The following is a 13,236-nucleotide window of genomic DNA, read 5'->3' on the forward strand; positions in this document are numbered from 1 at the left end:
ATTCCCATAAATTCCCAAAATGTATTTAATAAAAATTTTGAGATAGCTATTTTGTTTGTCATAGTTGAAAGGTCTGGAAATTATGTCTTTGAGGATGACACCCCCCGCTCCCCCTGCACAGCCCTTAGCACAAGGGTTCTATGTTATGCCTTGAGGTCATATAAGGGTTTATGGAAAGGGTGGTTATATAAATTTCAGAAGGGGCTCATTGGATTGGAAATCAAATGTTTTAGTTCCCTTTTTAAGAGTCAAAGTGATCAAGGGCAGCCCCCCCCCCATATGTCATATTTTCCAAAAATGCATATGATAAAAATTTTGAGATAGCCATTTGTTCACAAATAGTCCAAAGGTCATATAATAAGGCCTTTTGAGGGACAGAATCTCCCAGAGTTGGGGGGAGGTAAGGTTTGTAAGTTATGTTCTAGGGGCATATAAATTTTTTATGGAAAGGGTGGTTGTGTGAACTTTAGAAGAGGCTTGATTGATGTAAAATGTATAGTTCTAGTTCCCTTTTAAGAGTCAAACATGATGGAGAGCAGCTTGCCTCTTTCCTGACATCCTCTTTTCTCATAATGCATTCAATTGAAATTGTGAGATAGCCATTGTGTTACCAATAGTCCAAAGATTCCCCAAAACAAATCTGGTCAAAATTTTAAGAGAGCTGTTTTGTTGCTCTGACCCTAAAAAGTTTTGCTGCTCTCTTCTTTGAGACCAAGGAAGATGAAGTTTTTTTTTTTACTGAAGCCTCTTGTACAACTCAGAAGAGGAGAAGTATAAACTTATGTGACTACTTCAGAGTTCAGCAGCTTCTGAGTTGTTATTATACCATCCCTCTTTTATCTGTATCCCAGGGTGGGCAACTTCAAAGTCTGTTGGTGTTGTTTGTACAGAGTATACTACAGGATGGGGACAAGTTTTTTTTACCCCCTTCTTTATACATTCTCTATGGCTGTAGCATAGGCCTACATCTTGTGTATAGGGGGTGCTATTATCATTCCAAATTCAAGGTGAGGACAGACAAGGGATACACACAGTTTCCTTGTGATACACATGTGCTTATTAAGCCCAAGGGCTAGGCTAGCTTTAGCAACTGCTTGCATGTGGCTTTGGAATATCAACCCATTATCAGTAATAACTCTTAGGTCTGTCTTTTCACTAAATGCTTCTAGTTGTTCATCCTTAGTAAAATAAGTATGTTGATGGTTATTTTGTCCAAAATGAAAAACTTTGAATTTTGAACAATTAAATTGCAGGGCACAAGTAGTAGACTATGTTTCCAGACAACCTAAATCTTGTCATAGGAGAAATATCTTCTTTCGTGTTTCAATAGCACCAAATAGTTTAGAATCATTTGCATCTAAGGTAAGTGGGTTTGACCCCCTAAATATGCCACTGATGCTCCTCTTACCCTCAGAGGCGCCATTTGGACCAAATCTTGGGGTGGACATGGGGCATTTGACAGAACCTGAGACTTTTATTATGAATCTAACCTACTTTCAAAGTTTACAATGATTAATAGCAAATAGCATAATTACCCCAAGGGTCGTCAGGTAATTATGCTTTTTGGCTAATAGGCATGCAGTTAGTTCAAATCATTTGAACAGAATGGATTATGTTAGACATGATGGATAATTATGGCCGGAAAACGGCCCTTTGTGGTGGAAGCTTGGGCCCCCCTGGAAAATCTGGGGTGGGCATTTGCCCACCCCTGACCCTCCTAAATGGCGCCTCTGCTTACCCTGATAGAAATCCTAAATGCCATTTTACTCAATATAGTCACAAGGTCTCATAGCAATGCTCCCAGGGATGTCATGCCCTCATTATCCCAGGGCAAGGATTGTAAATTATTCAAGTTATTTTTATCTATTAATTTATTAATTCATCAAGCGGTAAGTAATAATGCTTGTCACTATAGACACAAATCAAGAAATAAGCTAAGTAGCAACACTTATGATAATTAGAAGAAGATATGTTAGAAGAAAAAAAACAACTTGTATCCAAAACTCATAAACTCAAACAAAAACTCATAACCAAAAGATCAACTTATACCTAAACATCACAAACTCTAACAGAAATAGAAAGGTATCTCCACTAAAGAATGTTTAACTATCTGTACATTCCCAGCTTCCATGACTTCAATGGGTAGACTATTCTAAGGTGAAACGACCCTACTGGAAAATGAATATTGTCCTATTTTCTTATTTGATTTTTTTTTTTGGGGGGGGGGTACAGTTTGTAATGGTGCTGGTGCCTTGTGTGGAAGTGACTGTATTTGAAAAATGAATCAAAATCTAGGCCATCTATACCTTTAATAATACAGAACACGTTGATAAGGTCATCAGAACGCCATCTGAAATTTAATGATGGAATAGCAGGCCTAGAGAGTTGCTCTTTGGAGGGATATGCTGAATGTAAGGAATCATCCTTGACGCCCTCCTTTGTACCTTTTCTGATCGAAGCTTATCCACTACATTAAAAGGAGACCTGACAGAAGTGATATACTCAAGAAGTGGGCAAACAAGAGACTTGTAAAGCAAAAGGAGATTTTGAAGATTGAATTATCTGAAACTTCTCTTCAAAGATGATAGACAGTAAGACAGTAGTACACATTTCTCATGATTGCTGAAACATGCTTATCAAATTTTAGTTTGGGTATCAAAATAGATACCAGGGTCTTTCATCATTTCTTCAGAAGGGACATTTGTACCAGAAAAAAGATACATGTAATTAGGAGGTATCCTACAACCATAATGTAAAACAACACACTTAGACTGATTTATAAACAGGGAATTGGATTCACACCATTGTGTCAGGGAATCCAGTCCTCTTGCATAAGTTGTACCTCTGTTAGATCTTTTATGGGTAAATAGACTTTCACGTCATTGGCAAACAACTTTAAAAATGAGTGATGGATAGTAGAGGGTTACTCTACTATCATTAGTAGTTATCTACAATCATTCACAAATAAACAGAATAAAACTGGTTCTAGGCAACTGCCCTGGGGTAAACCACTTATTACTTCAATTGGAGATGATATCACCTCCCCAACAACTACCTGTTGAGTACACTCCTTTAGATAATCAGCTATGAATGAAACCGTTCTTGGTCCTAGGTTATATGTAGCACATTTACAAAGAAGTAAGGGTATCAAAACCATATTAAAGGCTTTTGAAAAGTCAATATACACACAATCAAATGGTATACCTATGTCTGCAAAGCCCTGGAAGTCGACAGTTACCTCAAGAAGTTGGATGTGACAAGATCTTTGTTTTCAAAGACTGTATTGAGCAGGACTCCAAAAACTATTGTCATCAAAGAACTTCTGAATTTGCTATCAATAAATTTTTCCATTACTCGACCAAAAATAGATGTGATTGAAATTTGTGAAATCTGATTTGGAAACCTTTTTACAAAGAGGTTTTACTAATGCATTGCTTCCAGCCAGAGGGACGCAACCTACATGGAAGAAATAAATTAAATATGAAAGTAAGTGGCTCTGCAATTTCCCTGGCTATTTTCTTAATCATTTCTTTTGCAAATCCATCTACATCTGGTGGTTTTGATGTGTTTAATTTTTCAAAAATATTAAACACTTCAATCACTGAAAAATCCAAATCATTAGAGGGTGAAGTAGTTTCAGGTGGGGTCATTGGTATTTCAAAATATGAGGGTATTGGCTTAACAAAAATAGAAGCAAAAGTCTCATTGAAAATGTGAGTATTTTCAAGATCATTACCAATTGTTAATTGTGGAGTTGGATGTGTGAATGTTGATATAGAGGGTGCCAGGTTTGGTTTATTTCTATTTACATACTTTCTAGATATTTTTGGTGATGTAGTACTAGATTGAATAATAAATATCTCAAGCTCTTCATGATTGGCTCTAAGAAGCTTAGTAACCCTGTTGCTTACTCTTGTATATGCGGACCATTTATCATTATTTTGCTGTTGGCTTTATGACTGTTGTGGCTTATTTTTGTTATTATACAATTCAGTATAAGACCACCAAAGATTGTTTTTTTCACGAATTACTTGGAGTACTTGATGTGGACGCTTAGGCTTTCCTCTACTGTTAGAATATTTACTCACCAATGGAACAAGTTTCTCCCTACACCTCTTTAAAACTTCTTTCAGAAACTCAAAAGCTTAATCTTAGCTCATGAATAATATTAAGAGACGAAATAAAATTCTTCATAGATTCATAATAGTCATAGATCCATTTTAAAATTGCAGGATTTATCATTGGGAAAGGGAGGGAGGAGTGATTGATCCGGCTTTATCCAAAAAGACAAAGGGTGTTGTGGTGAAATATTGGGGAATGTTGTACTAAATCAAATACTATCTGTATCCAAGTTATCAAAAAGGTATATCTGCAATATCTTAAAAATGGGTAAGGGTATTACTTGAAACTTTCAAGGCAGCAACTACTACTTCTACTTTGGGTGCAAATGCAACTTGTTCTGACTGCAATAGGAACTATTTTCAATGGTGACAACTTGTGACTGCAAGTACTTGCAACTGGTACCAGGTTTACTTGTGACTGCTTTCAGGGAATGTTAGTGGATGTTGAAAAAAATCAAAACATACTGTTTGTAGCACACACTGATTGTCCAAAGTTTGTTTTGGCAATATCTTGGAAACAGCTGAGGGTATTAAGTTGAAAGTTTCAAGACTTGAACCTTCAGGGAATGCTGAGGGGTATACTTAACCAAATTAATAGATACTTTTTGTATCCATCTATCAAAATGGTATTTGCATTATGCTAAGGTCAGAATATTCAATGAAAATATACTATCTGCTTCTTGGTTGTCCAGAGGGTATATCTGAAATATCCCGGAAGAGCTAGTGGGATTTAGTTACAACTTCCAGGGAATATTGAGAGGTGTGTTGAAATAAATCAAAAGCCACTTTCCCTAAAGGAGTTTTTTAAAAGAAAACTAAAGAACCATGTTAAACTTATGACCAGCAAAAATATTCAAGCAAAAATATTCAAACTGAAAATAACCAGGAATTACTATTAAAGTATTAATGACACTCAAGACAAACAGAAATTAAAATAACTATCATAGAAAACATAGAGATTACAGGTACTAATATAGATGAATAAAAAAAAAAAGAAATCTTAAAACAAGTAAAAATCAAATTGAATATTTAAGTCAATCTTAAAAAGAACAAAAATTACTGCAAACATGAGTTTGACTTCAGCCCTTTTTCTCTTTCCCTAACCATGAAAATTTAAAGTTTGTTGTGTAATTTGCTTTTTACTGTAAAAAAATTACAGGCTATTACAAATCTTTTCTTTTACATTTTAAAATATTGAAAAATAAAAATAGAAACTACTGTGAAATAAAATTTTAGATTGCTGAGTTTCTAGGAATTAATATCATTCTATATTAAATGTTTAGTTTGTTTTCATTAGTTCTTTCTGGTCATCTTGATTTTTATTGTGATTTTGTATTTATTTATTTGTCGAAAATAGAAGTATAGTGTTCAACATGCATATAATAAGACATTTTGAGTGTGAAGAATTTTGTTTAAACGCAAACAACAGGTAAAACAGTAGGGATTCTTTTTAAGACAGTAAAACATACTGAAACTTAAAATCAATATTTCAAGCCTTTAACCAAGGTCGGTCCTCAGTAAAGCACATATGTGAAAAAAAAAATACAGTAAAATACTATTTTTAAAACTAAAATTATAAATCATAAAACATTCTCAGAATCATTATTTCAATGAAGTTTAACCACTTACAACAATTTTTTATTTTAGTTTTAAAGGTTGCATTTTAGTTTTATAATATGAAAAAAACTTCGTTTTCTTAAAGAGTTAAAGAGGCTGCGTCCCAAAGTCGAAGCTTAAAACGTACAGGAATTAGGAGAGGCAGTTGGGGGGCTGCCGCCCCCCAAACCCCCCGCTTTTAAAGACTCTTTTGTACAGGTTTTTTGTTGTGGGGGGGCTACCGCCCCCCTAACCCCCCGCTCTTGGCTTTGGAAAGGCCCTCTTTTAATTAACAAAACAAAAAACCTGTACAAAAGAGTCTTTAAAAGCGGGGGGTTTGGGGGGCGGCAGCCCCCCAACTGCTTCTCCTAATTCCTGTACGTTTTAAGCTTCGACTTTGGGACGCAGCCTCTTTAACTCTTTAAGAAAACGAAGTTTTTTTCATATTATTTCTGTACGTTTTTCTACAATCCATGGTGCATGTAATTTAATAATAATTTTCCATGTTTATTTTCTCGCTTTCTGTATCAATAAATTCAAACTGACAAAATTATCTAATTTTGATAATTTTAATAGTTTAGCAGCTTAATTAAAAATTTAGCAGCTAGTGGTTTTTACCCACCCGCCTCCGGTTTATGGGCCCAGCGCGCTTCTGCTGCGCCAAGCTGCTGTTATGCTTGTTATCAAACAAGTTATTACAATAGAAAATTTCACCAACGGCTTCAATTAGGAAGTCAATTTAAATGGTTCTTTTAACTTGCTTCCATCAAGCCTTAGCCCCGCTTCAGTATAAATTCTTGTGAACATTCCAGTATGTAATTCTGATCACATGTTTCCATGTTTATTTTCTCCCTTTCTGTATCAATAAATTCAAACTGACGAAATTACCTAATTTTACAAATTTTAAAAAATTAGCAGCTAGCGGTTTCGATCCACCGACCTCTGGGTTATGGGCCCAGCACGCTTCCGCTACGCCAAGCTGCTGTTAGTGTAATAATTTTTCAAACAAGTGATTTTATTACAAGAGAAAATTTTACCTTCACTGGGGAACTGGGTTTTTCTAAGCTAGAAAATCGGGGGGTTAAGATTTTCCGACGAAACTTTCCAGGAAAATTACTCGGAGAATTCCGCGTCGAATGAGTCTTCGTACACCCAGATCCGATGTCGGCTATAACCTGTAGGCGTCTCAGAAAAAAAGAACATGAACATTATGTGGCTATGTGTGGTTTCTGGAAAACAGGGAAGGAGTTATCGGATCGAGCTGAAATTTCGCGGATAAGCTCCTGGGCCCTAGGGGACCTTAACTTGTGAATTTCAGCCCGGTCGGACAACGTTAAAGGGGGGCTGGGGTTGACGGGTCGAAACTTTCGGCCAGATTTTCCCCATGAAGGAAAAGTCGGAGGGGGATGAAATTTGGCAGGTTTCTTAGTGGGAGTTCGGGCTACGAAATGCATCCCTCCCCATCCATCTGCGACCACTGGAACCGAAGATCGCTTAACATTGTCGTGGTTCGCCTCTTTAAAGAGGCACGAGTGTGCCTCCTTGAAAGTTTTTCTTATTTATATTTTTTTTTTTACTCAGGAGGCTTTTCGCAACTAGACTCTTAGATTCAAATAAAGTTATAAATAAAATGGATATAGATAACATAGACTGAATCTGAAATTTCAAAAGTGCATTTTAAGCCACTATTAATACTATGAAATTAGGAACGCCCCTCATATCTGGCATGAATAAGAAGATCATCTGGAAATCTTATTCTGTCATTTCTACAAAAATAAAGTTAAGAACTCTCATTTGGCTGTTTTTTGTTTCATCCCAAAATTTGATTTAAAAAAGGAACAAATGGATCCATTAAACAAGACGCCCTTTTAAAGACAAAAAATGGCTGTTATGACATACAGAGCTTATATTGATCTTTTATAATTGATATTGCAATAAAATAGTAGACAAAAATAAGACTTAAGGTCATTTTAGACAGCATAAGTTTTCAGAATTTTTATGCTCTCTTCTGCTTCAGTTCAGTTCATTAACATCAAAATAAATGGACAACAATAACTCTCTAACCCCTACAAGGCTCCATGGCCTGTTGCATAGGGGTTAAAATAAGAATAAAGACCTTAGAGTCTTCTTAAAAAAAACAAACAAGAAATCCAATTAAATAATTTTGTGTTATTTTTACTTACCACTTCGTCCTCGAAATTCAAATCCAAGTCCACACCACCTACCACCAATACAAAATCACAACAATTAAAAATAAATAAATAAATATGCTCAAGCCTAGCATCTAGGGATGTCGCCCTACCCACATTATTCATCTTATTATTAAACATATAACAATATTAATTCAAACCAATTCAAAAATAAATTTATTTCTCAAATTTATTCGCCATTATATTTATCAACCAAAAATATTTTTAGTTGGGTTTTAAAGGCACCAAACGAATAAATGCTATGGACATTATCAGGGAGACTGTTCCATGCTTACTATATGCTATTCAGGGACTAAAATCTGACCTGACAGTCTTAGTTTGAGGTAATAGTAAGTGGTCTTTATTGTGTAGATTATGAGAGTTCTTTGAATTAACTAAATCGAGAAAGAAAGAATTGAAACAGCGAGGCAGTTCACTATGAAGATACTTGAAAATCATTAAAGAGCAAGAGACGACATAGAGTGCATAAATAAATCAAAAGTACTTTTCGATGTCCTTTATTAAATTCGTTAACTAACTGGCAAGCTTTTTGATGAATTACTTTAATTGTGACCCCCTTCCCTTAAAAGAAGATAAGTTCACTAAGCTCTTGAATCTTTACTTTTTTTACTTTGTATTTGAAAATTTTGACTTTTTATGTTTGAAAGTATATATGCTGTATTCTTGTTTAGTAATTGCGTGTTAGTATTTGGAATCTTTTCAATTTCTAAAATTTATTCCTTCATCAGCCCCAGGAAGATCATCACCTTGCAATTGATCCAAGATGTAAGGAGCTAACCTACAATCCAAAGGCTGAAGATTTGTTTGCTCCTCTTCCAGGTCCAGAATGGCCATTCAAAACACAACAGATGAAAGCGCCAAGAAATGCCTTGGCTGGTTTTGTTGAGCCAGCTCATGTCAATGATTTTCAGTTTGAGGCACAGAGAAGGACTTTTTCCAGCTATGGTTTGTTATACTAGATTCTAGATAGTACTAGCTTTTGTTGTCAAAACCTATGTATTATAATAATGATCATTTCTGATATTTATGACAAACTTAATGATCATGAATTCAAACACTGTAATAGTATATATTTAAACATTTTAATGAAATGTTAGGAATTTTGGGTGGAATAATTTGCCCAAATCTTTCAATAAGTTGGCGAATTTGATTGATTTCTGTAGAGATATTTAAACAGTTTGTCTCAGGTTGTATGATTTTAGGAGCATTCCTCAACTGAAATTGATTTGCTCTCAAGTTTCCTATAAAAAAATCGCTTTTCTGGATCGAATTAGGGCTTTTGGGTCTGTAAGTAAATGGAAGCAAGAATGCCATCAAAGGAAGAAAATAGTGAGGTTCTAAGTATAGTGAGGTGGTGAGGTAGACTTTGCATTTTTGTTGGTCTCAAGTGGTTGTGTACTGGAATTGAAGGTTAGTGGTATCTTTAGTAGTATTTAAAGCCTACTCCATTAAAATTTCTGTATTTACCTTTCAAGTGTATCACATTAACGCCAGGGTTTATATCTTATGGACGGCTCAGACGGCGTTCGTAAAGTCGTTCGCAAAGTGTGTTTCCGTAAAGTTTTCACCGCTCAAATGAGCCTTGTACTTTATGTGCGTTTTGAGTAGCAAACTATTCAAATTTCAGAAGCATTTTATATGTTGGAGAAAAAGTCTTGAAGAAATAAGGAGCTTGGGGTGTGATTATAGTTTAATGAGGCATAAGGGCTTGTTACATATTCTGTTTTCAGGATCAAGCATATCAAGATTCCCTGGTTTTTCCTATTTTCTTGTGAAGCTGACAGTGTTTTCAATGAGATCCTGTCTTTGTGTTTTCCTTGAGAAGACTGGTATATGACAGGCTTCTCTCGGACTAGAGAAATCAGCATATCTTCAGTTTCCTGACTCCACATTTCCAAATCTGTTTAAAAGTTTTGCTCTGGAACTCTTTCCCCATTGGTCAACTTTATGAACTTTACGAAAAAAGTTAACTAAACTTCAATGCTTGCTCACGTAAAGGTTTACGAAAGGTTAACGAAGCAACTTTACGAACTTTGCGAATGACTTTACGAACGCCGTCTGTGCCGTCCTTTAGCCTACTATAAAATTTGTAACAATTGATTTTGTTAAGTCATATTACTTTAAATTTTTGTATATCCAACGACATTAAACCGCAGATTAGTCGGAAGATACTACACTAGTCTAGATGACAATCCTTTAAGGTCTTCGGTTTTATGTCCTTGTGAGGACATTTTTAAGGCATAAATAAGCTTGATACCCCAATTTACTCTTTAGCTTAAAGAATAAATAATATAGTCTTATGTATTGCATGCCAAATATATGCCACATTATCAGCTAAGTATAGTGCTTTTTACTGTTTTTCTTTTATTGTAGGAAAAAATTCACACTGTAAAAGGATTATGAACTTCATTTTTAACTTTCATTTAAAATTATATCCTTTCACTTGTACGAAATGTTGTAGGATTATACCTAGACATTTATGTTGAAATATTGTAGTAGTTTACAGTTCAGACTATGGTGTTGATTGGGGAGAGGAACCACCACCTAGTTTTGTTGCCCCAACCCTCACACCTAGATTTTAGAAAATACCACTATGGTTGTGGCTGGAAATGACATTTCGGTAATTATATTGAAATGAGTTTTGGTGTTTTCATTTGAAAAAAAAGTTGCACCTTTCTAGATTTTGAAAAGTACACAATTTGGGTCCGATCAGGTTTTCGTTGATAACTAACGATAGTGGTAGGTACAAAATATTCCTATGAATTGTATTCATTGCTGAGGCTAGGAAGAGTGAAGATGAAAAGGTGGTGCTGGGTAACGAAAAGACAGATCAAGTGGAAAGCTTCACTTACTCAGTATTATTGTTAGTAAAGATGATGGTTGCAGTGAAGATGTTAGAAGTAGAATAGCCAAGGCCCAGAGTGTTCTTTTCACAGTTTAAAAAAGCTTGGAAGAACAGAAAGACAAGTCTGCAAACCTAGAAGAGAATGTTGGAAGCTACAGTGATAACAAAGGTCAAGTATGGCTCTGACGCATGGACGCTCCAAAAAAAACGGAGGGAGATTTGCTAGACGTATTCCGGAGATATTGCCAACAGATTGTTTGGCTACCCGACTGACCGACTGTATTTCAAATAGTAAGCTGTACTTAAAGTGTGGTTCGATCTTGCTTTCTAGGGCTATAACGAGAGAAAGGTTGAGATGGCTAGGACATATTCTGTGGATTAAGGATGACTGATTACCAAAGATTCTCCTGTTCAGCCGACCGTCTAGGGCTAAACGAAATGCCGGTCTTCCTTGATTGGTGTGGGAGTTTGTGGTAAGGAAAGATTTAAGAAAATGGAAACTTCTTGAGAGGGTGCAAAGAGGGAGGTTTTGAATAGACTGGGATGTAGGAGGAATGTGCATTGCTGTGGTGGCCTCCGGTGGCGGGGTGCTACGGTGAGTTGTTAGTAGTAGTAAAAGTAGTTCTGCCATTATAAATTTATTTATTATCTGTGCAATTGTACCAGATAAGGGGTTTTGTGGTTTTATTTCTAATAACACCAGTCCAGATATGTATATGAATGTCTTACTCTGAGACTGGGTGGACTGAATTATAGAACTATCCCTGGAAAAGGGGGAGGGGAGTAAAGTTATAAACAAAAACTTTTAGGTTTTAATTTGATATGTTTTGAAGCGAGAGAATTCTTTTAAATAAGCGGAGGGGAAATCATTTCCCCTTCCAGTAAGGATGGGGTACACTTCTGTATCCCCCATTATATACCCAGGTACAGATATACTTTGTGTGCCAAAATAGCTTTGTTTGTTATATAAACGTAAAAAATCGCCCGATAAGGGACTTGAATCCTTGACCCGAGGATTAAAAGTCCCGCGCTCTACCGACTGAGCTAATCACCTGCATGTGTGTAAATATAACTTTTAAATAAATTTTAAAAATTTCAAATTAACATGGGCTCTTATGGAGAAATTGGTTAATTAAGTGGCTAATGCGTGGTTTCTGGAAAACAGGGAAGGAGTTATCGGATCGAGCTGAAATTTTGCGGATAAGCTCCTGGGCCGTAGGGGACCTTAACTTGTGAATTTCAGCCCGATCGGACAACGTTAAAGGGGGGGGGGGGTTGGGGGGTCGAAACTTTCGGGGGGTTAAGATTTTCCTACGAAACTTTCAAACTTTCAAGGGCACTTACTTGGAGAATTCCGCGTCGAATGAGTCTTCGTACACCCAGATCCGATGTCGGCTGTGACCTGTAGGCGTCGAGAAAAAAAAGAATATGAAAATTAAGTGGCTATGCGTGGTTTCTGGAAAACAGGGAAGGAGTTATCGGATCGAGCTGAAATTTCGCGGATAAGCTCCTGGGCCCTAGGGGACCTTAACTTGTGAATTTCAGCCCGATCGGACAACGTTAAAGGGGGGCTGGGGTTGGTGGGTCGAAACTTTCGGCCATATATTCCCCATGAAGGAAAAGTTGGAGGGGGATGAAATTTGGCAGGTTTCTTAGTTAGAGCTCGGGCTACGAAACGCATCCCTCCCCATCCCTCTGCGACCACTGGAACCGAAGATCGCTTAACATTGTCGTGGTTCGCCTCTTTATAGAGGCATGAGTGTGCCTCCTTGATGATATAGGAAGGAATTTGGAAACCCATATTCTTTGCAAGACTAAAAAAGCGCTATTTATTGAAATCAAAATGAGTCATGTTTGACACATGCTTTAGGTAAGCTCTGGGTCTTATTCCCATAGAATGCTGTTTCGTTATTTCACAGTTCGAATTTTTGTAATGATAAAATAAAATTTATTAGTGAATATAAAGTTGTTTTGAAACCTCTTAAATTTTGTTTTCAAACAGTTCGTGGTAACAAAGTGTAATAAGGAACGACCCGGCTCAATAGTAAACGAAACTCTAAAAAATGGAATTCTGATTCTAAAAGATACATTAAAAGAACCGGATTTTTGTGCTGATTTTAAATATGTAAGTTTCATCAAATTTAGTCTTACTCATCGAAAGTTACGAGCCTCTAGAAAATTTGCTTTACTTTGGAAAATAGGGGGAAACACCTTTTAAAAATCATAGAATCTTAACGAAAATCATACGATCAGATTCAGCGTATCAGAGAACCCTATTGTAAAATTTTCAAGCTCCTATCTACAAAAATGTGGAGCTTAGTATTTTTTGCCAGAAGACCGATCACGGGTGCGTGTTTAGTTGTTTATTTGTATTTTTTTTCCAGAGGTCATCGTATCGACCAAGTGGTCCTAGAATTTCGTAAGAGGGCTCATTCTGACGGAAATGAGAAGTTCTAGTGTCCTT

The 13,236-nt window shown here is 36.2% G+C and overlaps 1 protein-coding gene across 1 annotated transcript in view; it reads left to right on the forward strand.

Annotated features, from left to right (window-relative positions):
* The window catches only part of LOC136043960 (pre-mRNA-processing factor 17-like), a 72,816-nt gene that overhangs the window by 3,615 nt on the left and 55,965 nt on the right, over positions 1-13,236 (forward strand). Inside the window, exon 2 of the mRNA XM_065729035.1 lies at positions 8,656-8,872. Within this exon, the coding sequence (XP_065585107.1) occupies positions 8,656-8,872 (217 nt within the window). The remainder of the gene's footprint in view (positions 1-8,655; positions 8,873-13,236) is intronic.

Source organism: Artemia franciscana, chromosome 2 (genome assembly GCF_032884065.1).
Source record: "Artemia franciscana chromosome 2, ASM3288406v1, whole genome shotgun sequence".
NCBI lineage: Eukaryota > Metazoa > Arthropoda > Branchiopoda > Anostraca > Artemiidae > Artemia > Artemia franciscana.